Below are 23,710 nucleotides of genomic sequence, written 5' to 3' on the forward strand. Positions count from 1 at the left end.
ATATATATATATATATATATATATATATGACTTGGAATATTGGTAGGATAATGTAGCCATAAATAAAATGAAAATTCAATGATTAGTGAAATTACAACAATTGTAAAATAATAATAAAAAAAAATTAGGCATTTTTCTTTCATTATAATTATAATGAAGAGACATTATGGAATTGATCCGAGTCCAACCTAAAAAAGAATTGGTTTGGTTTTACAGGTCTATTTGTTGGGCCCAAACTCAGAGCATGTTTGATATTGTGTTTGAAAAATTGAGTTTTTAAGTTAAAAAGTTTTTTTTTTTTTTTTTTTTTTTTGCAAAAATTTTATTTTTAAGCTTTTGTCAAAAGTGTATTTTGGTCATTTTTTATCCTCGAAAACACTTTCAATTTTTTTTTACAAAACTATATACTTTTTTTCTTCAAACGAATTTTTTTTTAGTACTAAACGCACTTTTAAACCCCATAAACGCACGTCCAAACAGGACCTAAGTAGATTTCTTGCACGCACTTTTGTGATCTCACTAGAAAAAAAAAATTATGATATTTTATTGAACAGAACCAATCCTAACCAAAATCAATTAAATCCTGTTGATGAACAAGATTATGAATGGTGATTGCGTGTTTTAAACAATTTATTCCCCATTATCCAATTGGGTTGAATGTGTATGATGGAAGGGTGGATGCAAATGGTTCCCTTATCCACTCTCCCTCCCACTCCACCAAAATCCAAAATCCCAACCAAAACTCCCACATTTCAACGTACTACCACTCTTTCAAAAACATGGCTGAAGCTGTCATGGGCTTCACCATTATCAAACCGCAAATTCACAGCTCTCTTCAAACAACAAAATTGGTCACAAACCCATGTTCAAGATTGGTAAATCTTCCCTCCGTTTCAATGTTATCGTCATAGAATCATAAAAAGCTGGAAACTGAGTATATTATGTGTCTTGCTTTTGCAGCTAAGACAGTGTTCAAGCTCTGGATTTTTCAATGGGGGGATGCAGGTAAGCCGTTTGATGAATTTCCCCAGTGTATTTACTGTACCGCGTAGCGTGTTCTGTGTTTGGTTGCTCAAAAGATCGAGAAAAGAGAAAAGAATCTGGTGTTTCTTGGCAGCCAAACAAAGAAGTACTGCACTTGTATTATACCTTTGTTTTGTTTTTAACCACAGCTTGAAGGCGGGAAGAGCGGGAGATCCTCTTCGTGTAAAGCCTCTGCTCTCCCTGATTGGCATCTGATGGCAGTTCTTGTTCAGCATATGGAAGGCCAAAGAGACCTTGTAACCTACAAATCTGTTGTGCATCTCAGCGATCAAGCCATAAAGAATGTCTGTAAGTGTTTCATTTTCAGTTTTTTTTTTTTTTTTTTTTTTGGAGAAATACTATTAGTAAACTGTTATACGAATATTGTGATGGGAATGAAGTGCAGTGAAAATCATTATTTAATTTTTCCTTTTACGATTGTATGGAAGTCGTATAACAGTTTCTTAAATAACTTTACTATCTCTTTTGAATAGAACTTTATTATAAACTGGGTTGTAGGAACTTCCAATCTAATTTATAGAAAATTGAAGCTTGGAATTTGAAATGTAACAATTAATTAAATTTGTCTTGATTTCCCACTTTACTGTTGTAGATGCTTTTTATATCTTTTTCACTTGCTGGGGATGCATGTTCTTTGGTTCAATGAAGGTAAGAATGTCCCATTCCACTCCTTTGATTGAAACTTCCATTAGTTCAAAGCTTGGTGTCTAATGTATTTATCATGTTTAGGATCCTTACTATGATTCAGAGCAATATAGAAAAGATGGAGGAGATGGTACTGGAAATTGGATATATGAGAAGGTAATTTTCTCCCTTAATTCATTGTATTCAATGGAAGCTTCTAATTAAATGATTAAATTCATTTAATCCTATCTACTTAAACTTTTAGAATAAGAAGTAATTGAAATTGCGTATCTATCTATGACGATGCAGCAAGATGACATTGAAGAATCGGCAAGAGCTGAGTTGTGGCGGGAGGAGTTGATCGAGGAGATTGAGCAGAAGGTTGGAGGGCTGCGTGAGCTGGAGGAAGCCGGCAAGAAAGAGGAGCTTGTCAAGTAGTGATTTTCTGTGCTATGTTTTCATGCTTTACCTGTCATTGATAAGAAGCACATTGTGTATTTATCTATAAAGAAAAAAGAAATAAGGTAAGGTGCTTCAAATAATTATTTCTTCTTTCTTTCGTTTTTTCTTCTAAGTAATACAAAGGAAAGGGCTAGGGAAGGAAGGGGGATATCTTTGTCCAAGTGCACAAATTAGTACTTTGCTACCCAATCATGATTAATGTGAAATTCTATTTCATTTCCAAATTATATATCATTTTACAAATTCTACCATTCGCATAACTACCACTAGCGCTACTATTATCACTATCATTGCTGCCATGGTTGTCGGCACTACCACAAATATCAATATCATAATGAGTTTGGCTAGTTTATAGGAAATTTATGCCCAATTTTTAATTTATGAGAGTAGGTCATGTTTGGAAGTGGACTCAACTAAGATCCATTACCAAAATTTAAAAATTCCATGTAATTGTGATGTTTTGGGCCGCCAAACTCATTTCTCGTTTGGGTCTCATTTGGGCTTTTCAAATGAATTCGATCCATTAGTTAGGTTCGGTTGGATTTCAACCCTAATAATCATGCCCAGTCTACATGGAATGGAGGATATCATTGGTGCAAACTTACTGGTTTTTACCTGACCCGCATTCAAAAATTGATGAAATAAGTACTTGAGTTCGCTTACCCAAAACAGTTTTTACCCATAAATAATTGATGCAATAAATACCCAAATCATGGCTGCTATTAATACCAATAATTGGAAGGCCATAAAAATTTGGACTTAGTGTGGATTAAGTAGGAAAAAAACAAGATCAAATTTTGAGCTTTTTTTTTTCATGTCACACATGAATTTGTCCAGAAAACAAAAACAAAAACAAATTCATTAGAGTTTGTTTCCCATCAATTTAAATTTCAAAATTTTGAATATTTTCTTAAAAAAATCTTAATAAGTGTAGAATTTTATATAAAATATAAAATATGAGACTTAATTATAAGAGAGAGAAAGGGAGAAGAACAAGTAGGGCGACATCTTGAATATTGAAGTGTATTAAATTGTATTTACAATACTCTTTTATTTATAGAGAGGTTAAGGGATGGTGAACAAGAAAACCTACACTAAATAAGGAAGATAATAAACATACAAAGAAATATAATAAAGGCTTAATATAGATTATAGAGAATACAAAATGGTAATCAAATATCTACCTAAATGAGAAATATTCTTACAAGAAAGTCAACAATAAGAGTCAAAGTCAGTTGAGTTCTCCACTTTGATGGACCAAATGCATAGCCAGAAAAAGGCAATCAACAAAAATCTGCAAAATAGTAGGTATAGGGGATACATGGTGTCTTTTTCTTCCAATTATCTGCACCATTGTAGGGATTAGGCTTGGACGGTTGAGATTGTGACATATGTTTTATAACAAAACACAAAGGGTTATCGTGTCTAATTTCGATTGGAACTGAACGTGAACCGAATCTACATTATAGCCACCAATAGCAATAAGCTAAGGCTTAATTTCCTTGAACCCTAAAGAGAAAGAATGCTTGTAGTAATAATTTCTAATGAGTCAAACTCTTAGATAGATCATAGAAGTATTATTGTAACTCAAAAAATAAATAAATGACCACAGTAAATTACTGTTTATATATTTATACAAAGGGGTAACCAAGCATTAGAACAATTTTTTTTTTTTTTTTAAAAAACACTTTGACACATTCACTTGTATTTTTCTACTATTGTCCTTTGTCAACCATCTTTTCAATTTATATCTCAAAAATATATTTATGATGGGTAAAGTTTCAATGTATTAAAATTGATATAGAATGTGATTATCACACCTATTTTTAGTATAAATTGACATTTATCATTAAATTATGTGATTTTTTGCTAAATCATAAGTATCAATTTAACCCACATTTTGTTTTTTGTTTTTGTTTTTTTTTTTTTCTGCAAAAAGAAATAAAACAGAAATTATATATTGAAATAGGAAAAATAACGAACTTTTCAACAAAATCGAGAGAGACTCAGGTCGTACGTGGACTTAGCTAATCAACTCCTACACAGAAGCATGCATTCTCGGTGGAGAATCTCTTCGTCGCAATCTTTACCCCAAAATTGAGACATGTTTATTAACTGTCAATTCCTCTTTCTCGGACACTCACACACACTCTTTTCAGACTAATCAAACACCAAAAACAATTTCTTGTTGGTTGGTTCCGCTCAATTCTGCGACCGAAATCACAGCTTGACCTGTCGTCTAAATATTGTAAGCTATAAGAATATCCAAATCTCTCTCTGTGTGTCTCCATGTGCTATATCTTTTGCATACTCTTTCCCTCTCTTTTTCCTTTCTGGGTTTTCTGTAATAATTTAATTTATTTTGCCGTATTATGAGTGTTTCGTTTTCTGTCATTTTCTTGTTGATTTTGCCATCTGGGTATACTCTTTTGGGGTGTTTTTAGTGTTTTGTATCATACTTTCTAGGCCCCAAAAGCAAAACGATTTCAGTTTGTTTTCTCATGAGGGTTGGTTTTTCCATGTGTGTACTGTAGAAATTTGCTTCTTCTTTGTTTTTTTCCTCTTCTTTCTTGCTTTTAAGGTTCGTTCATTTGTATTGGAGTTGTTGATCTTACAGTAAGTGGCGATACATTCTTTATAGAAACAGAGGAATTTCAATTATGGGTGCGAGTTAAATTGGATTATTTTTCATGTCCAAAGCTTCAAACATCGGCAGCTTTTAAATTTTCTTCATTTCTTGAGAACTGGAGCTTGAATTTTTTTTTTTTTTTTGGCTTTTTACCATATATATTGGTATCTAGTGGTGCTGGTGGTGCAAGCTTCAGTTTGGAGAAGTTGATTGATATTGCATAATTAAAGTGAGTCAATATGGATTTCATAAGAAAAAGGATGTGTTTTTGGCCAAATTGAATTGTTATTGAACATTAGGAATTTGGGGGGCAGTCGGCGGATTATGGAAGTATAAAGGGATTTGCTTGTTAGATTGCAGGATGGGAAGGGTGAAGCTCAAGATAAAGAGGTTAGAGAGCACTAGCAACCGACAGGTGACTTATTCGAAAAGGAGACATGGGATTTTGAAGAAAGCTAGGGAATTAGCGATACTATGCGACATAGATCTTGTTCTTCTCATGTTTTCTCCAACTGGGAAGCCTACTTTATATCAAGGAGAGCACAGGTATGCAAGTGGATATCCTTTGTTATAAGACCATTGCTGTGCTTATCATTTCGTGCCCTCTTCCAAATACACACTGAAGCTTAGATAGAGATGCATATATGTATTAAAACATAGGAACCTATCAAAAAAATGTATTAAAACATAGGAGATTCACCAAATAGACATATAAGAGGCTGTCTTCATGCGTCTAGATTTTCAGGAGTTGCTATTTTCAGCATTCTGTATCCTTCTATGAACATAGGGTTCATGTTCAGAATAGATAGGTTTCTGTTAGATGTATCAATCTAGATATTCTTGGAAGGAAATTTACAATATGTTGGGAGATGAAATGAAGCTATATATTGGTCACACATCCCTCACAAAATGCAAGTAGTCTACCTAGATGGCAAAAAGAAATATTACAAAAGAAATCGAGTAAGGCTGAAATGGATTTTGATATATTGCATTTATAATAATCTGAAGCATTTCTTTGCCATCTCAGAAATTTTGAAGAGGTTATTGCAAAGTTTTCGCAATTAACACCACAGGAAAGGGCAAAAAGGTGTAAAAAAAAAAACTTTCAACCCTTTTTATTCACTTTCTTGATTGAATTTCGATGCATTACAGCTAATTGATCTTTTATTTCGATGGAACAGGAAATTGGAGAGCCTTGAAGTATGACTGTTGTTCCTCATCCTTTCAAATATATTATTTATTTCCGTTTCTTCCGGTTATATCACATGAAGGTTGGACAATTGTTATTCAGTACATGCATTTTGACATTCTGTTTGATAATATAGGCACTAAAGAAAACCTTCAAGAAGTTGGACCATGAAGTAAATATAGAAGATTTTCTGGGTTCAAGGTATTAATGTATTTATCAAATGTATAAATTTCTATCGAGCAGAACCTCTTGAACTGATCTAAGTTAGCACCCACTTTTTTCTTTTTCTTGCAGCACTCAAAAAGTCGAGGTACAAATTGTTACCAGAGTTGTTGTAATTCATTATGATTTGAGCTTCTTTGTTTAGTCAATAAAATGGTTTATGGTTAAATAACAATGTGCAGGAATTGAATAGTCAAGTAAGGTTATTGCAAACTCAACTTACAGGAGTACAGAAGAGACTGAGGTGCACCTTTTGGACTTTTGGTTGTTAAAGTATTGCTTCTTTTTTTTTTTTCCTCTTTGCTCTTGTGAATCATATTGCTAGCCTTAGACAGATATGCAATGAAAACTGAATATATTTACAGTTGGTAATTTGAAATAGAAACTTAATTCATTATAATCTTTTAGGCACTTTGGCACTAAGGTTTAAAAATTTGAAGGGTCTAAATTTTCAGTTCAAACTGTCCTTTGTATTTGGTGTCATCATTGCTCCAGTTGAGGGCTGCACACGAGTTGTTTTTTCTTGAATCTGGCATTTTTCCTCCACTACAATTTTGTTTAACTTTTATCTGCAGTCCTGCAATATTTATTGGCCATACATTCATCCAGTTGAGGGCTGCACACGAGTTGTCTTATTTGGAATAAGATGAACTTATCTTAATTATCTTGTAGCGGTTTAGAACTGGGGTCATATACTTTGTACCGTTAACACATTTTTCAAGGGAATTGATGGTGCATTTAGGGGATCTTTGAGCATTGACAGAAGTGGAATTATCGGGTTCATTCCTTTCATATTATATGTTCCATCATCTGTTTTGAAACTGTTGTTCTTGTGCCTTGGTATATGCGTAAACTTCAAGCTCTCATACAGTTGGCAAGCGTTACCTAGCAAAGTTCAACTCCTGATGGTTCTCCTTGTGCTCAGATGTCCACTTTTCCTGTTTCCTTCCGGGAGAATGGATTGCAAGAAGTTGTTTCTTTATTGGAACTATCCTCTAGTTTCTTACTCTTATCTATTTGGTTTGACCCGTTTCTTCTTTAATATCCTTTATGTACATCATTTAATAATCTTAAATTATCTTGCCATTACTTCAGCTGTTGGAATGATCTGGATCAAGTCAGCAATGTAGAACATCTTAGGCAGATGGAAGACTTGCTAAGAGAATCAGTTAACCGAATACGTCTACACAAGGTACGATAATTGCTCATGCTAATATGGCAAAGTTTGGCGTATTTACCCAAGATTACTTCTGTCCTTTAGATAATTTATAAATGAATAAAGAACTCAGAAAATAAAACTTACTAATAAAAAAATAGAATCACAAAAATGTTGATCATATCATTTAGTTAGAAATACTTTCTTCAGTCTCAGAAGTGTAGCGAGTGTGACAACATCCTGGCTTATTAGGGACTTTGTACACTTGTCAAGAATAGAGGTGCGCACCGGTGTTGTCAAAAGCAAAAGGCAGCCCCAAGGCGTCAAGTCCTTATATCGCCTGAGGTGCAAGGCGCTATACAGGCACTTACTTGACTGACATAAGACACGTATTTTTAGACATAGTATACATATTATGAACTCAAGTTATAACCTAAAGTAGTAAAGTCTAATCTAATTCATTTGTTTGCTCAAAAACTGATATTATTTTTAACTTATAAATGTTTTCCGGGATAAAATGAAAATAAAAATGGGTATTTTGTTACCTATTTTTGTTAAAGAAAAAAAGAAAGTGTGTAAGAGATTTTGACTAAAATAAAGAGTTTTTTTTTTTTTTTTTTTTTAAAAAAAAAGGAAAAATCCCTAGAAAGAGAGATAAAGTAGAGAGAAAAAGAGGGGGTGGGGGAGGAAGAATAAGAAACTGAAAGAAAAAGGTGCCTCACCTTGAGCCTTCAGAGGCACCTCGGTGGCACCTTGCCCTGGTGAGGGCCCTGCTCGTCTATGATAACTGTGGTTGACATGGCTAGTTTATCAACCCCCTTAAACAATGCTTATGTGTAATTGACTCGTGAATATTAAAAAAAAAATGGATGATCACTATACTTAAGCTAGTTCTTTCCTCTTGGCAGGAAAATTGTGGAAGACAACAACGAACATCACTAGAATGCACTAGTCAGGTAATTAAAACTTCAGCTGGTTCAGATCTCTCTCTCTTAGCCGTTGGGAAATCTTTATTAAGACTTATTTTGCCTTGCAGTTTCAGAATGGGATTCCTTTACATATGATAATGAGCGGTGTGCAAGAAGCGCAATCCCTATCATGGCTTCCAAACAATGGCAATCAACATATGATAGTACCCAATGAACCGAACTTCTTGCCACATCTGTAAGTTTACTGCTAACCATAATGCAGTGCAGTCTTCAATATGTATTAGTTATAACTGTTGAGAGTAATTTTAAGTTTGATAGACAATTTTTTTTTTCCCCTGGCAGAGAAGTGGGGTGCTCCTCAGATGTCTCGCTTCCAGGTTATTCTGGTTATTTTAACACTGGCAAACATACGGAGGTTGGCAATATGGTACAAGTTGATAATATGGGTTCAGGAGGTGGCACCTTGGATGAGTTAACTAGAACTGCATGTTTAAGTGTACAACTTGGTGAGCAATACATATACCCACTGTATGGCAGTTCAAATTTGCCGGATGATAAGAAATTGAAGCCTGAGATGGAGATGAACTCACAAGCAAATCTTCTAGATTATCAAGTTAATAGCAGCTTTGAACTGTCTAGATCGCTGTATGAAAATGGGCAGCATACTTGGTTTTCTTCATCCGGGCCTTGTGGTATTGCCATGTACAATCAGAATGCCTACCAGTGGTGAGCATTTGTTTAACTATTTCACTATTTTTTTTCCCCAATTCTAAAGAAATTACCGAGTAACTCTATTACTTAAAAACTATTCATTGGCCAAAAATTTACTTAACTCTATTAGGTTTTCACTGTCCTGTTTTCATAACTTGTTAAAAACTCGAATTTTAGGCATTCTTCACTTCAACATTGTCGTATTCATACATCAAGGTTCAAATGATCCTTGCAATCCTTTTGGTTCTTTAGTTGATAAGGGGAAACAATTTCCACAAAATACTTTTGAGTTAAGAGAAATTCAGGATTGCCATCTATATTATAATCGATAACACACAATCCTTAAGTTAAGAGAGTATTACACATAGTTTATGATCACCTGCATCAATGATAAACTATGATTCATTTTGGGATCTGTTAGATGACCTATATGTTCTGAGCTAATTATAACTGGAAGTTTCTTTATTATATTATTGTTATGAGTAACGCTACTCTCCACACCTATTTATCACGCCCATTTTACACTGGTTGACATGACGTGTTTTAAGTGGCTTTTTATTTTTATGTTAGTCACTTAACAAAAACAAAAGGATGGTCACTTAAAATGCGTCATATTAACTTGTGTGAAATGGGTGTAAAGGGTTGCATTGCTGTATTATTATCACTTAACCATATCTTGAATGGGTTCAGATTAAAGTAGTTGTATGATATTTTCTTTGTTCATCATTTAATTCCAAAGAACATGCAAATAGACAAAATGCTCATTGATCATCCTGTTAGTGTTCCTACTCTTGTGCTCATTTGTTGTCTCTAGTTTTCAAGTGACCAAGTCTGTCTTCCCATTCTTTATCATTTTCATTCTCTTGCAGTAATCAAATTGACTTTCATGGTTCACATTAAACTTCATCGCAATGACAAGGATGGTAGCCGAAAGAAACGCTGTGGTGCATCGCCTTGGAAGATTGGACTGTCCATTTCTTTTAACAGAGTTACACCCAAATTCTAGATTTGATTTAGAGATTAAATAAGAGCAATGTAAAAGATGTACATGTGCTGATTTGGTCATTTTGGCTGCCCAATATCATAGCTATATATTTTCTACCTCATAAGGCAGGGTCTCTGGTTCATCTGTAAATAAAATTTGTGTGTTTTCTTAACAACTGTGTGACAACTAGGGATGGTTTCTTATATTAGTTTTCAATCATTCAAGCCGTAAATTGAACTGTTGTAGATAATCAAAGCAATTACACATGGAATTTGAACATCAAAGAGAAAGTAGATGATGTAATCTGCAAGGTGATTTTAATAATACCATTTTAGCTCCCCTGTACATGGATACCTTTTCACATTGATGCCACTTGCCAGTCTCACTCAAAACCCACGCCCCTATGGTTACAGAATAAACGAAACAGAGGTTCTCAGATCAATAGATCATCATCTCCAATGAACTTAGTAGCCCCTCAGTGTCTGGACAATGGTGTTGTGCCACGGGTCAGAGAGGTGCTGCAAGAGATTGTCGAATGGTCCTTTTCCAGTCACGTTGTGTTGAACAATAAATCCCAAGAATGCCAACATCGCCAATCTCCCTGCATGCATTCAAAGAATGATTAATTAATTTAGGCCAGTTTCTACACAAAATTTCTGAGCTGAAAATGAAATCAACCAGTTTTTCCAATGTTTACCATTTGCAAGCTCCTTCTCCTTGGCCTCTTCAGTGGGTGCAAAGTTAAGTGGGTTGAAAATCCCACCAGGGTATCCCACCTCGTTTGGAGGCAGGCTGTATTGCTTAAAGATGGGGTCCTGGTTCACACTCCCTGGGTTCTTTATGTCTTGCCACCTTCTGATCTCGACGTAATGGAACAGAATGAACTCAATCACGAAGAGGGTGGAAGAGGATGCAAAGTACTCTGCTTTCCCTGCATCATACCATTTTGGGACATTAAGAATCCCAATCTGCGTGAAAACTTCTGGTAGCAGCATTCCTACAACACCCAACATAGCCCATCGGCTATTGACAAGCTCTGCTTGAACAAACCATCTCAGATTCTCCGGGTCCTCAGCAAGCCCCAGAGGATCAAACCCATTATCACCGGGAAGCCTGAAAATATATGTCAACAAGTTTAAAAGAGTTGTAAATCTAGCGAAGAAATACATTGAGGTTTTCTTGCGTGTCGAAGATTACCTGCCATCAAGGTAAGCCGGCGAGGACAATCCGGGAAGCCATTCACCTTTCTTGGCCTCAACTTTGAAAGAAGCAGAGGATGGGGAAGCCATTGGTTTCATGGACAACTCCCGACTCAATTTACCAGAAGACCCAGAAAGGAACCTGGATTTCGAGGCACACGGCCGGAAAACGGCGGCCGACGCCTGAGTTGTGACGGTGGCCATCTTTTCCGATCGACCTGAATCAATGGAAGAAAGAGGGGAGTCTCAAGGGAGGGATTGGGTGTAGTAATGTTTTGTGGATGGCTTTGTATTTTCATTTTCAAGGGTGTGCTTGTGGCTCTAGTTGCTCGTTAGAAGTTGACGGTTGGTTTGCTTGATTTTTAGGATCCGACGGTCCAGATGCGTTCTTGAGTTATGGATTAGCCAATAAGAAGAATCGGACCTTATCCTTTTATCTTGTGCCATATCCACAGATCTATTTCTTTCATCTGGTTGGTTGAATCAATGATATTGTGGGGTCATTTTTTCTTGCCGTGGAACAAGATTTTTAACTTCACACCTTCCAATCACTGCATGACATATGGCTCAATTAAATCCTGATGATATCTATAGGCCACATTTATTCACTTGATATATTCAATTGAATTGTTGCGTAGAACCAAAAAAAAAAAAAAAATCAATTGAATTGTTGATGACGACCCCCGAGATTTTTTTTTTTTTTTTTTTACATGTCCACACAAGAGGGGGAGGAAGAATTCGAACTAGTGATCTCCGCTTCATAAGGCGTAGTCCCCAACCGATTGAGCTCCCCCTTAGGAATCAAGATTTTTTTTTATAGGAGAGACAAAGTTTTCTATAAACTGATGAGAAGAAATTCTTTCTTTTAATCCAATCTATAAGACATGACTATTAAAATGCAAATGAAAATTAAAAATGTACGTGAGAATTACATGTACTTTAAATATATGTCAATTTAATATGCTAAATTAGAAAGGAAAAACATTGAAAAGTGCTATATATCCTTTCTCGGTTCTTCTCCCATCTTTCAAATTTTCAAAATTATCATTGAATCTGTGAATCCAATGATAATTTTAAAAATGGGGAAGAATAAGAGAAGGACAGGAGAAAGAAAGTAATCATTTTCCAAAAAACAAAAAAATTAACTCGGAGAAAAACTTGATCATTTTAGGATATTCACTTTTTTAAAAGCTATATTCATTTACATTTTGTTTCTATGATTTCTCTTTAGCTAATATATTTTCTTTTAAAATTTGCAGATTTTGTAACATTAAATCAAAGATCAAACATCAATTTTAAATCATTAAATGGACAACTGACGAATAAATTTATTTAGACTTATTCAGACAACTTCAAAATAATAGATAAAGTTGTCTAACTTATTAAAATGGGTAATTTAATCAAATAATTATTATTTAAACAGAAGCCCAATAAGCAGTGCAGTAGTGGGCTCAGCCCACAGCTAGATCCACCGTTGGTCTTAATGAAATAAGGCCTAACAAAAGAGATAAGCCTTCAAATAATATACAGGATTGAGAGATCTTTTAAGGTTCGTGTCTTTTCGGAAAGGGTTGAGAGATTTTTCGAGATTCTGTACCTTATTTGCTTCGATTATTGCTTCCATAGCCCACTTTGTTTTTGGCTTTTGTCCAAGATACAAAGGACCATGTATTTTTGACCCTTTTTTTTTTTTTTTTTTTTTTTTTTGCTTCGTACTTTTGTTTTAGATCTTTTGTTATGGCGCCCACCTCTTTCTTCCGTTTTAGATTCCAAGTAACATTTTCCTATTTACTTAGGGAAAAAAAATCATACTGATCTGACATAATATATTTAATTAAAACTTAAAAGTTAATGACAGAAACAAAGTTTAAATTCAAAACCTTCATAGTAACGCTATCTTAAAACATCATTTATCTAAAAAATAAAAAACTTAAAAGTAATAAATAAATTTAATAATTTAACGTGGAATATTCTAACAGATGTGAGGTTGAAGAAAAGCCATGGAACAAATGGGCCGCTATAGCCCACACGTACGTCACAGATGTCTGGCCTGCATGGCTCGTCATGTGTCTATTATATACAATTTTTTTTACTGCAGATGATCAGGTTTAAACTCATTGGCTTAATCTGTTCTTGATCAACTTACCCATAAAGTCAATGAACTATTGGAAGAACCCTATAAATATTCTTAGTGGTTAAGAGAAAATTCTTTCAATTTAATTTATAAATTTTATAATCTTATTAAATGGTATGATCTAAAAAAACATATACCAGTTTAATAGACTGAATTTTTTTTCAGAAAATTTTATAGAGTTAAGGAAAGAATTCATTGATGGGTGGCTCAAATGATATCTTATAAATTTATTTTCACAAGTAGAGAGAGTTTGTATAGGCGGATGAAGAACAAAATTGCACAATATTAAACAAAACTTGTACGGATTTTATTGAACATATATAGTCTTACACAATCACTCAACTATAACAAATACACCTTCAACACAAGCTGATTACAGTGGCTTCATGCATAAGATGCTTCTCAATGAAGCATAAGAATTAACAAATGAACAAAACCAGCCATAAAAAACTAACCAGTGACGGGTGGTAATTAATCCCCACCACTGCCAATCCTCTGTTTGCCTTATCAAAACAGGGCAAAGCAGAGTCCCCTCCATAGCTCAATCTAAAATGGTAATTAGGGCCATCTTAAAATGAGCCCACATCCAATACTAACATACACCACCCACCCTAAACCTTTCCTTTTTCTTTCATACTAACCCGACACACGGATCGAGATCTCCAACAATTTTCTGCTAGAATCTCTGTTATAATAAGTAGCTAGACTTAATAATAAATGGGGTTTCATGGGAATTGACGGCCGCCGAAGGTCTGGCCGAAGGACCATCCAGCAGGGGCAACATTGTAAGAAACGAGAGTGTGGCCATCACCGGTGGTGACCTTGAATGAGAGGCTTTGTCCATTGAGGTAAGCGTTGCTTTGCCAGTTCTGTCCCCAGTTTCTAGACATGGGTTGCCAGCCGGTTCTGGACCCTTTGATGGAAACAGCATGGACATCACCAGCACCACCAACGTTGGTGATGAGTACTAGGTTGAAGTAAGAGTGGCCGTTGATGGTGAATCTGATGCCCCCTCTCTTTCGGCATGGGACCCTGTACATATTATTTCAATTCAAACAATCAAAGCCTTTGCTTTTACGAGTATGCATGATAAAAAGAAGGATGCTCTGTTTTATGCAGAGCATATACCCAAAAGTCAAATATATACATAATTAATTTCTTGTGTAATTCCAAATTCCAAAAGACAGAAAAAAGGGAAGGCTTAGGAACATGCAACAGAATTGAAGAGGACAAAAGGGTGTTTAATTACCGTCTGTAAGACACAGGAACAATCCCAGCTCTGTACTGAGCAATCTGTTGGAAGACAGGCTGAGAGAGATCAAAATGGTGCTGGGGAGGGTTGCACCAGCCGCCGGCATTGTTGGGGAGAGCATTGTTTGGGGGGCAGAAGTTGGTGGCAGTGACGACAACAGAGGCGGGCAGACACCACCTTGGGTCATTCACACACCTAATCTCAAAACATGCCCCACAGCTCAATCCATTGTTGAACAGAGCTGTGCTCAGAGCTGCTGTGTTCGTCCCATAGCCTTGGCTGTAAAGGTTTCCATACCCACAAGCCCCCCCTGCAAAATCCTCAATACCTCACTAAACTGCCCTGTAAATTAAATGACAATAAAAATCAGACCATACTATAAATTGTTATTTAATTACCCATTGTGCCAGAGGCATCACCCCCTCCGTAGAAAGTGGCATGCGCATTAATCCAACCCCCACCATAACCATCAGCAGACGAGCTCATCATCAAACAGAGAAATCCCAGCAAGAGAATTCCAAGAGGGGCCATTTTTTGTTTTGTTTCCTGCAGTGCATGCATGTTATTGAAGAAATCAAAATGAAACGAAAATGGAAGTTATATGATGATGATGATGATGATGATCATGCACAAACCTTTTGAGAGAAAAAGTAGGGGATTGTTGTGAGGAAAATGGGAGGGGGTTGAGGGGGGATAAATAGATGCTTGGGGGGGAGGCAACGTCATATAACCTGACACAATTTGAGGAGTGGGGCCCATAAAACCGCCAAGTGCTATGGGTTTTCGGCCCTGGAAAAACAAATAAAGGCCCAAACAAGGGCACGTTTCTTGAAACCACGTGGTTTTCAACTTTCCTCTGTGTGTGTACGGTAAATTCATTTTGATCAAACAATTCAACTACGGTCAAACTGTCACGCCCACAACGGCTACCAGTTACGCTCATTTATTTTGGTGTGCGACTTTGAACTTGGTACGAAATTAAAAGGTTAGGGTTAAGAGGTTTGATCTGTTTAATTAAATAAGTTAAATTAGGACTGATGTATATAGTCTTATACATATGCTTTAACACAGAGACAGAGAGAGGGGGGACTGGGGTAGGCCATGGTCCCCCCAAAATAAGTAAAAAAAAATAGGAAAAAAAAAAGTAAAGTAATGTTTTAATTTTAGTCATCCTCCCAAAAAAAATTTGGCCATATTTTTAGATTTTTTGGCCATATCCAGTAAAATTTTTTGGCCATATTCTTAATTTTTTTGGGCCATGCCCATTAAGTTTTTTTTTTTTTTTTAATTTTTGGTCCTTACTTTCAAATGTCCATTTTTTTGCCCTTACTTTCAAATGCTCACTTTTTTTTTTACCCTTACGGTAGTCTTTAGTTCAAAAAAAACAACAAAAATAATTTTTTTTAATAAAAAAATTCTAAAGAACCGAATTTTTTTTTTTGGTTAGCCCCCTCCCATAAAATTTCATAGCTCCGTCCCTGCCTTAACACGATCAAGGGTCTGAAAGCACTAAGCGCATCAAGAATGAGGATTCCATTGGCCAAGACCGGGTGGCCGAGCTCTTGCGGGGAAGCCAGTGAAGTCGATGCCAATAATACTTAAGGTATGTTTGGCATTGCGACTTCATAGTTATTACAACTATTATTATAAAGTCCCCAACGGGTAACTCAATCGGCTAACGGGCTAAGGACCACACCTCATAAAGTGGAGGTCACTAATTTGAATCTCTCCTCCCCCCCTCTTGTGTGGACACGTCAAAAAAATAAAAATAAAAAAACAACTATTATTATAAAGTTCTTACAAATTAATTTGATAGTTTATGTGGCTCATTTTGTGTTGGTAGCTAAAATGTGAATTGTTACGTGACAAATAACTTATCGCTTATCACCTTTACATGCTAATGTTAGTTCACATTTACTACTAAAATATTGATTGTCATGATACTTAAACCTCGTCATTTACAATTTGATGTGGCAATCCATATAATAGTTTTTCCATCAACCAATAAAATGTAGACTCCCTTATGATAATTTACAAGGCACTTACTTTTATAAAATGTGGACTGACATGTAAAAAAAAATTGTAGTAGTTTAAACAATTTTTTTTTTCTTTCTATGCACCAACTAGGTAACTATTATTAATTTATATAGGGCATACCATACAATGTGTATTGCAATTTGAAAGGAAGCGGTGTTTTCTCTAGACAAAAGAAGAGTGTTACACTTACTCCTAAGGGAGTGAGCTCATAATAACAACTAAAAATACATGTAATATTTTATGGTAATTTTCACTGCCACGGCAGGGAGTGTGAAGTCTTAATGAATCACATCATATAGAGATTTTAATTCAAATTAAATAATTTAGATTTTGTATATACTCAGATTCAGATTTTGAAATTGTTTTTATTGAAGTCATTGTATATTAGAATTTAAAGAATGATATATATATATATATATATATATATATATATATAAGATCATAAACTTATCTAAAAAAAAACTTTAGAAAATCTTGATTTTGTATAAAACATATCTAATGTCTAATGATGGATGGACCAAAAATTCCTTAAGCAAAAAGTTTCAACAAAGTAGTCTAAAATGGCAGCACCGAACCAGCTTCATAATTTGGATTACACCATATTTTTGTCTTTTAGTTCTGAGCATCTAAAGTCAAACTCAAGTTGGACAGAAACTCTCATGACACTACAATATACTTATAAGATCTCTTCACCTATTATATTTTTCCTATAAATAAGGTAATTTGTAAAACAAATATACTCAATTTTTTTTTTGTTTGTTTAGATTGAAGGGAGAAAATTATTACAAGGGAAAATATAATCAAGTTAATAAGATCAAAACCTAGCACTTCCAAGAATCTAAAAGATATATTGATGTATGTTTCTAGCTCGAACAATATCCGAAATTCTTTGTTTTGTTTTATTATTATTTTTTTTTTTTGAAAAATATGGAACTTTCATTGATGAAATTATTTCATGAGCATAAAGCTCTTTTAACATAGAACATACAGCTCTGAAAAATCATAGCAAAAAACTATGAAGGTTACAAAGTCATAAAAATGACTTTAAGCTTCTACTAATCCATATACAATTACATTTAAGGAACAGATTTGCTTCGTGCAGACTACATCTAGGACATGGGTAGCCTAAATACAATACAAAAATAAAAAACAACTAAAAACTAAAAATCTGGCCGTGAGAGTTAAGCCCCCACAATGATCTATTCCATTTTCAACCCGAAAGCTAGGACAGCAATCCATTATCAACCCGATGACCAGGACAAATAAAATAAAAAATAAAAAACAAAAACCTCCCAAACAGCGGCGGAGGAGCACTTTTCTTTGTTAAACCATTATCTTTCTCTTTTTTGTTTTCAAAATAAAACATTAACAATTATTTTCACATTTATATCCATCGTAACACTTCTTTTTTTTGGAGTGCTGTGATGGATATATATGTGAAAATAATTTGGAGTGTAATTTTTTTTTTTTTTAAAAAAAAAAACATTCTCTTTCTCAATTATCTTCACATTTATATTCATCATAACACCTTTTTTTTTTTATTTTTTTTTTATTTTTTTTTAAAGTACCCTAAAAAGTAAAAAGGCATCAACTGAACTTTCAACTTTTTTTATTTTTATATTAATTTGATATTAAAAATGAGTACAGTATATGTTATCCAAATGTTGGGGAACGTGGTGCACTCAAATTCCCAATCAAAATGACAAGGCCGGCCGGCCGGCCGGGTTGGGTCTAAAAGCGTGTCGGAGCCGACCAATTTGCAAAATCTAATGTTACTTTTATGCTGTGAACAACTTTATTAGCAGCTCTGACCAATTTATTATGCTCTACAGAAATCCCCAAAGCCCCCTCCAACCCAAAAGAGAGAGACAGAGAGACAGAGAGGTGCCGATATTGCACATGGCTGATGTATGTAAACAGGCTGTTGCTTTGGAAGAACGTACAGCTCAATCTCATTCATTACAATTCATTTATTGCAAATTGCTCCTTCAAATACCAAACTCTCTCTTCCTTTGCAAATATGCATGCCACGTGAAAACGCATGATTAATCTAACAAAAAGATACCAGTAAAAAAGAAAAAAAATGAGTGATTCATCCTAACAGCACAAAAATACAAAAGATCATGAGTGTTTTTTTTAAGGGTACATGTCAATTTGTGTACTAGTGTCTTGTTTGGATCATGTAATGACCTCTCAATTCTAAATCATTAATTTGTGCTGAGTTTGTATTTATGTTAAAAATTGACAGACGTAAGGGTTTGGATCACGTCATGACCTCTTAATTCTAAGTCATTAATTTGTGCTAAGTTCGTATGTGTTAAAAATTGACAGCCGTAACATGAGCTTTGTTATCTGTCTACACACACACACACACAGATATATATATATGGTTTGGATCATGTCATGACCTCTTCATTCTAAATCATTAATTTGTGCCGAGTTCGTATCTATGTTAAAAATTGATAGTCGTAAGGATTTGGATCATGTCATGACCTCTCAATTCTAAGTCATTAATTTGTGCTAAGTTCGTATATGTGTTAAAAATTAACAGCCGTAATCCCACGTGAGCTTTGTTATCTTTCTCTTTGCGCGCGCAAACACACATTTTATATATATATAGTTAGCCATATAACCAAAGTAAAAGTTCAAATTGGTGTACATGGCTGTGTTTGGCAATATAATGGAAAAATGAAGTGGAACGGTACTGTAGCAAATTTGATTTATATGAGAGAAAAAAGTAAAAATATTTTGTATTAAAAAGTGAAAAAATTTGTTTTCTAGTGATTTTTTTATTTGAATAGTAATAAAAAATGATTGATGTGATATAAAAAGCAAGAATATTAAAGTTAATTTTAAGAAATTTTTTAAAAAATTTTAGGTACAATCCGGCCTTTTACCAAACACAGCCATGAATTTTTGTATTCTTCCAAAAATCATAAGATTCTTTATGTGAAAAGGACTAATTGCTGGTTCACTGGCTTACCACCCATGCCCTAGCCTGCAGACTCTACTGAAATAAGAACAACTATATATATATATATATGCCAATATGAAAGCAAAAGGTAGCATTAGCATGCATGCATTAGCTACAAATTCAAAAGATGCTAATATAAAAGCAACACCACGCATGCGCACTAGCTAGCTAGCTACAAATTGACCACCTAGCTATCACCACGTTAACCCCCACACATGCAGCTAATCCTCCCATCCACCTTTTGAATTAAACTGCTAAATTTAATTGTTTAGAATATCAACTGTCATGTTAGCCTGTAAAAAATTATAATATTCTTGTCAATACTCTTCATACTTTTTATCCTGCAAACAGATAAAGTACTGGAATGAGCGTATAAGACATCTAAAAACAATGTTCCTCGCAATTTTAACATGAACCTAGTATCAAATTAGCAAGTTAGATCGTTAAGAGATATAATTTAGGATTGACCTATATAGTTTTATATCCAATCCCGAAATGTAAACATATATTCTTCTATTTATTTCTTCAAAGTATGAAATTACAGAGAGAGAGAGAGGAAAGGAAAGTGATGTGTTGAAAGGGAGTGGAGATGCTGCCATTTAGGTTATGAAAAGGGACACGATCGATCGAAGCGGCAACGAGGGTTGGCTGCTCTCTCGGTCGTCCTGAAAGTTGGTTTGGTGTTGTGTTTGGTTGAACCGTTGGTTCCTTTTCTCTCACGGATTCACCTCTTTCTCTTTGCTTCAACCAATAAAATCCAAATCCCTGAAAGCAACCTCTATATGTGTTACAGCCTTTTGTATTACATTTCACTTTCAACCTCTATATATTTTCGATCCCATTATTATTATTTTTTATTTGTCTATAATATATTAGTTTGGCCAGATCGATCGGCTGAGAGAGATCAGAGCAGTCACTGCATGGAATGATAAATGCTTCAAAATGAAGAAGACAAGTAAATATCAGAGCAGCCTCTGATCTTTCTAGGAGTACTGATCGATACTAGCTAGCTAGTTGTTTCGAGTGGGTCAGAATTCGTAAGCTTTAATATTAAAAGGCTGGTTTCATTAGGGTTTTGGACAATAATGAAGATTTTCATATTCATGCATGTGGCGAACTCAAGAGAAATTAAGAAAATATAGATGACAACAAGGTAGGGGTGGTAATTAATTTGTATTCATGTGTGGGGTTCGATTTGACCGTGTAGAAGTCATGTGTATAAGATTATATAACTCAGTATTAACTCAGCCTAATTAATTAAAATTCTTGATAAAAACACTGACATGTACATAAAAACAAAATATAAAATTTATTTATATCAAATTAAATTAAATTAAGGATGTAATTAAACAGATGGTATACCAGATCTGGCCCCTCCCAAAAAAAAAAAAAAAAAAAAAAATTTTTAGTATTTTTCATATTCGACTGTTGATGTCATATTTTCTTATTTAGTATTCACCATAAATATTTTATTTTCTTTATTACCTTTCTTAGCTCCCTTTACCTACCTTGCTTTCTCTATAAATAAGCTTAATTGTTAATTTGTAACAAAAATATAATCAAGACAATAAAAATAAAATATAGAACAGTAGTATATTTATATTATATTAGGTAAAATTAAGAAGAAAAATAGGAAAATAAATCAAATACAGCGAAATTGGTCCCTAGCCTGCTGCCTTTCTCTTTTTCGGTTGTGGATAAATCTGAGAAGGCAAATCAAACTTCAAACCTTTTTTTGTTTTGTTCTTTTTCGTGTGCTTTTCTTTGAATTCCTCTGATGGGATCGATCGATACAATGAGATTGGTTTGGAATATATCATTTCAGCATGGCTAAGGTCAAGCATTGCGGTTGAATTGGGATGCTGAATATATATATTTAAATACTTATCCTCGAAAAATTGTTATAATATTAACTAAATTCATATTTTTTAACCTGTTTGTGGAATAAGTGCTTGTTTAACATGTAATTCACATTACAACTGGTCATTTCAATTAAATATTATACAGGTTAAGTCTCACTAGCTCATTGATCCATCAGTGAGAGTATATATTATAATATTTATTGAATTATTTTTTACCAACTTAAATTTTTTGGATAAATGATATTGGATTTGGTAATGAGCTAATTATAAAATGGAATATATATTGAGGATAATATTTAAAATTTATCGTAGATTTTCTTGTGAAAGCTGCCAGAGAATAGTCATAATAAACAGTTTAAAGTTAAAAATGATTTTTCCATTTCATCTTTATTTTCAATATAAAGCTCGATCATATGATCATCAGGGTATTTAAAGATCCTTAATTAATCATATAGGCTTTTTGATGTTAAAGTATTAATCAAAATGAATAAATTATGATTCCTATTAACTTAAATTTTTGATATAAATGATAGTATTAGAACAAATATCTTAAATTTAAACTTTATTTAAATCATTCACTGTTTATTTTAGTTAATTAAATAAACTCAGCAAGCTTCTAGAGCATGGATCAAGCTGCATGTGTTGACTTCTCCATAAAGCTCTGTTGACTGCTCCCTTGAAGATCAGCAAGATTACCTAATTAAAGGTGATGAGACATCATCAATCTCGCTCTTTCCGTCTTACGACTAACTTGTTTGGGTTCTAAATTAAAGCTTAGATTTTTCAAGATAAGTTGATAGATACAACTGAAAAACTGACAAAATTAATGTCAATTAATGTTAAAAACATGGTTAAAGAAAGTCCAAATCTCCAGATAACGTCTAATCTGGGATCAATGTTGGCTAGCTACTTGGCTTTTCCTACTTGGCTATTTGATCAATCGTTCTGTCACCTTAATCATCTACATACTCCTAATTATATGTTTATGTCAAAAAAAAAAAAAAAAAAAAATTCCTAATTATATATTAGAATCTAGCTATAAGATTTCACTCTATGTATTTATCCAGGATTACAATGTTAATGTATTTAATAAGATCCATATGTTTTACAATACAAGTTTTAGCCTGCATTTTCAACTCAACATGCACTTAAGAAGTGTTTGGTTTTCATCTTTTGTTCATCATTTTCGTACAAAATATAAGCTTACCATCGAATATGAATAAAAAAGAGATGTGTAACAACACTTATCACGTAACAAAACACGAAACACTTAAACCTGTTTAACGTTGAATTCACATCTTAGCACATTTTCAAATTAAAAACAAGAAAACACCATTCAAAGCACATTAACAAACTGATCTTTTGTATTTTATGTTATAATTTTAACACCAAAAGCACTTGCTAGATTATAATGTAAAAGGAAAAAAAGAAGAAGCATGTCGTTTAGGCGTCTGACACTTTACTAGTTAGCCAGCGGCTCTGGTTTTTCACACGTACTTTCAGTTTTAGTGGGTGTGATGACGACAGTGTCGTCAGTCCACGTGAGATTCCATCAGTCTTTTCAAAACCTTCGACTCATCGGAACATTTTACTAATTTCGGGACATGATCTCATGCTCTATGTGCGTACGTACACCCAGTCAATCAAAGCGGCGTGAAGGAATTGTGTTCTTCCAAGATGACGGTTTTAGGATAGGTCAGAGGCTCTGGTAGGAAGGAAAGTTCAATTCCTAGTCATATTAATCAACACCTAATCCCCCTTTTTATCTCCCTTAAAAGCATCATTAGATAGAGATTAAGTAACCATCAACCTCTTTAGGACAACGACCATGCATGCATGCATGCATCTAGCTTCCCCTTGTTTTTTTTCTTTTTTATAGATGATAATTAAGTTCTAAGAGAAACAAATACAGGAAAAACACAAAAATTGGATATAGCTGTCTATTTTAGTTAAATAAGAGTGTGATTATTGATAAGGATTTGATGAGATTAAATCACCATAAATTAAAAGATTTGATTAGAAGAAAATCATCGGATTAGTGGTACCCGTCTATGCTGTATAGCAACTAGCAAGTACAGCGGCCAATGAATCATACCAAAAAAATGTTAGCATCATTTTTTTTTTATTATTTTTTTTATTTTGGACAAATTATAATCAAATGTGGCAAAATGTTCCGTACAATGCCAAAGATACAATTTATAATCTTTACAACTTAAACATTATCTATGACATACACAATAGTTGTTCGGGCTATTATAAAACAATATCTATAAAAAACCATCGTCCCAGTTAGTTTCAGAT

General features: G+C 34.1%; 4 protein-coding genes across 6 annotated transcripts; 2 read left to right on the forward strand and 2 right to left on the reverse strand.

Annotated features, from left to right (window-relative positions):
• The first annotated feature begins 655 nt into the window (after positions 1-655).
• Positions 656-2,364, forward strand: LOC132175756 (photosynthetic NDH subunit of subcomplex B 4, chloroplastic). Its single transcript, XM_059587799.1, has 6 exons — positions 656-875; positions 961-1,005; positions 1,173-1,332; positions 1,637-1,692; positions 1,774-1,845; positions 1,978-2,364. The coding sequence occupies exons 1-6, from the start codon at positions 780-782 to the stop codon at positions 2,104-2,106; spliced, it is 558 nt and encodes a 185-aa protein (XP_059443782.1). The 5' UTR covers positions 656-779; the 3' UTR covers positions 2,107-2,364.
• A 1,818-nt stretch (positions 2,365-4,182) lies between these two features.
• On the forward strand, positions 4,183-10,447 carry LOC132175121 (agamous-like MADS-box protein AGL65). Of its 3 annotated transcripts, none has more exons than XM_059586955.1 (12): positions 4,183-4,378; positions 5,113-5,305; positions 5,787-5,846; positions 5,941-5,959; positions 6,085-6,149; positions 6,243-6,258; positions 6,353-6,414; positions 7,266-7,362; positions 8,235-8,282; positions 8,363-8,490; positions 8,574-8,981; positions 9,836-10,447. In XM_059586955.1, the coding sequence occupies exons 2-12, from the start codon at positions 5,121-5,123 to the stop codon at positions 9,864-9,866; spliced, it is 1,119 nt and encodes a 372-aa protein (XP_059442938.1). In that variant the 5' UTR covers positions 4,183-4,378; positions 5,113-5,120; the 3' UTR covers positions 9,867-10,447. The 3 variants fall into 3 exon arrangements, with proteins under 3 accessions (XP_059442938.1, XP_059442940.1, XP_059442939.1); XM_059586957.1 differs by having other exon boundaries at positions 8,598-8,981; XM_059586956.1 differs by having other exon boundaries at positions 5,120-5,305.
• LOC132175122 (chlorophyll a-b binding protein P4, chloroplastic) lies at positions 10,247-11,423 on the reverse strand. Its single transcript, XM_059586958.1, has 3 exons — positions 11,149-11,423; positions 10,649-11,064; positions 10,247-10,552 (listed from the first exon to the last, which is right to left on the reverse strand). The coding sequence occupies exons 1-3, from the start codon at positions 11,352-11,354 to the stop codon at positions 10,416-10,418; spliced, it is 759 nt and encodes a 252-aa protein (XP_059442941.1). The 5' UTR covers positions 11,355-11,423; the 3' UTR covers positions 10,247-10,415.
• Positions 11,424-13,569: 2,146 nt separating this feature from the next.
• LOC132175622 (expansin-A10-like) lies at positions 13,570-15,219 on the reverse strand. The gene is made up of 4 exons (XM_059587621.1): positions 15,172-15,219; positions 14,935-15,082; positions 14,534-14,846; positions 13,570-14,316 (listed from the first exon to the last, which is right to left on the reverse strand). Exons 2-4 carry the CDS (start codon positions 15,065-15,067, stop codon positions 14,010-14,012), a joined length of 753 nt encoding a protein of 250 aa, XP_059443604.1. The 5' UTR covers positions 15,068-15,082; positions 15,172-15,219; the 3' UTR covers positions 13,570-14,009.
• Positions 15,220-23,710: the final 8,491 nt, after the last annotated feature.

This window comes from Corylus avellana, chromosome ca3 (genome assembly GCF_901000735.1).
Source record: "Corylus avellana chromosome ca3, CavTom2PMs-1.0".
Taxonomy (NCBI): domain Eukaryota; kingdom Viridiplantae; phylum Streptophyta; class Magnoliopsida; order Fagales; family Betulaceae; genus Corylus; species Corylus avellana.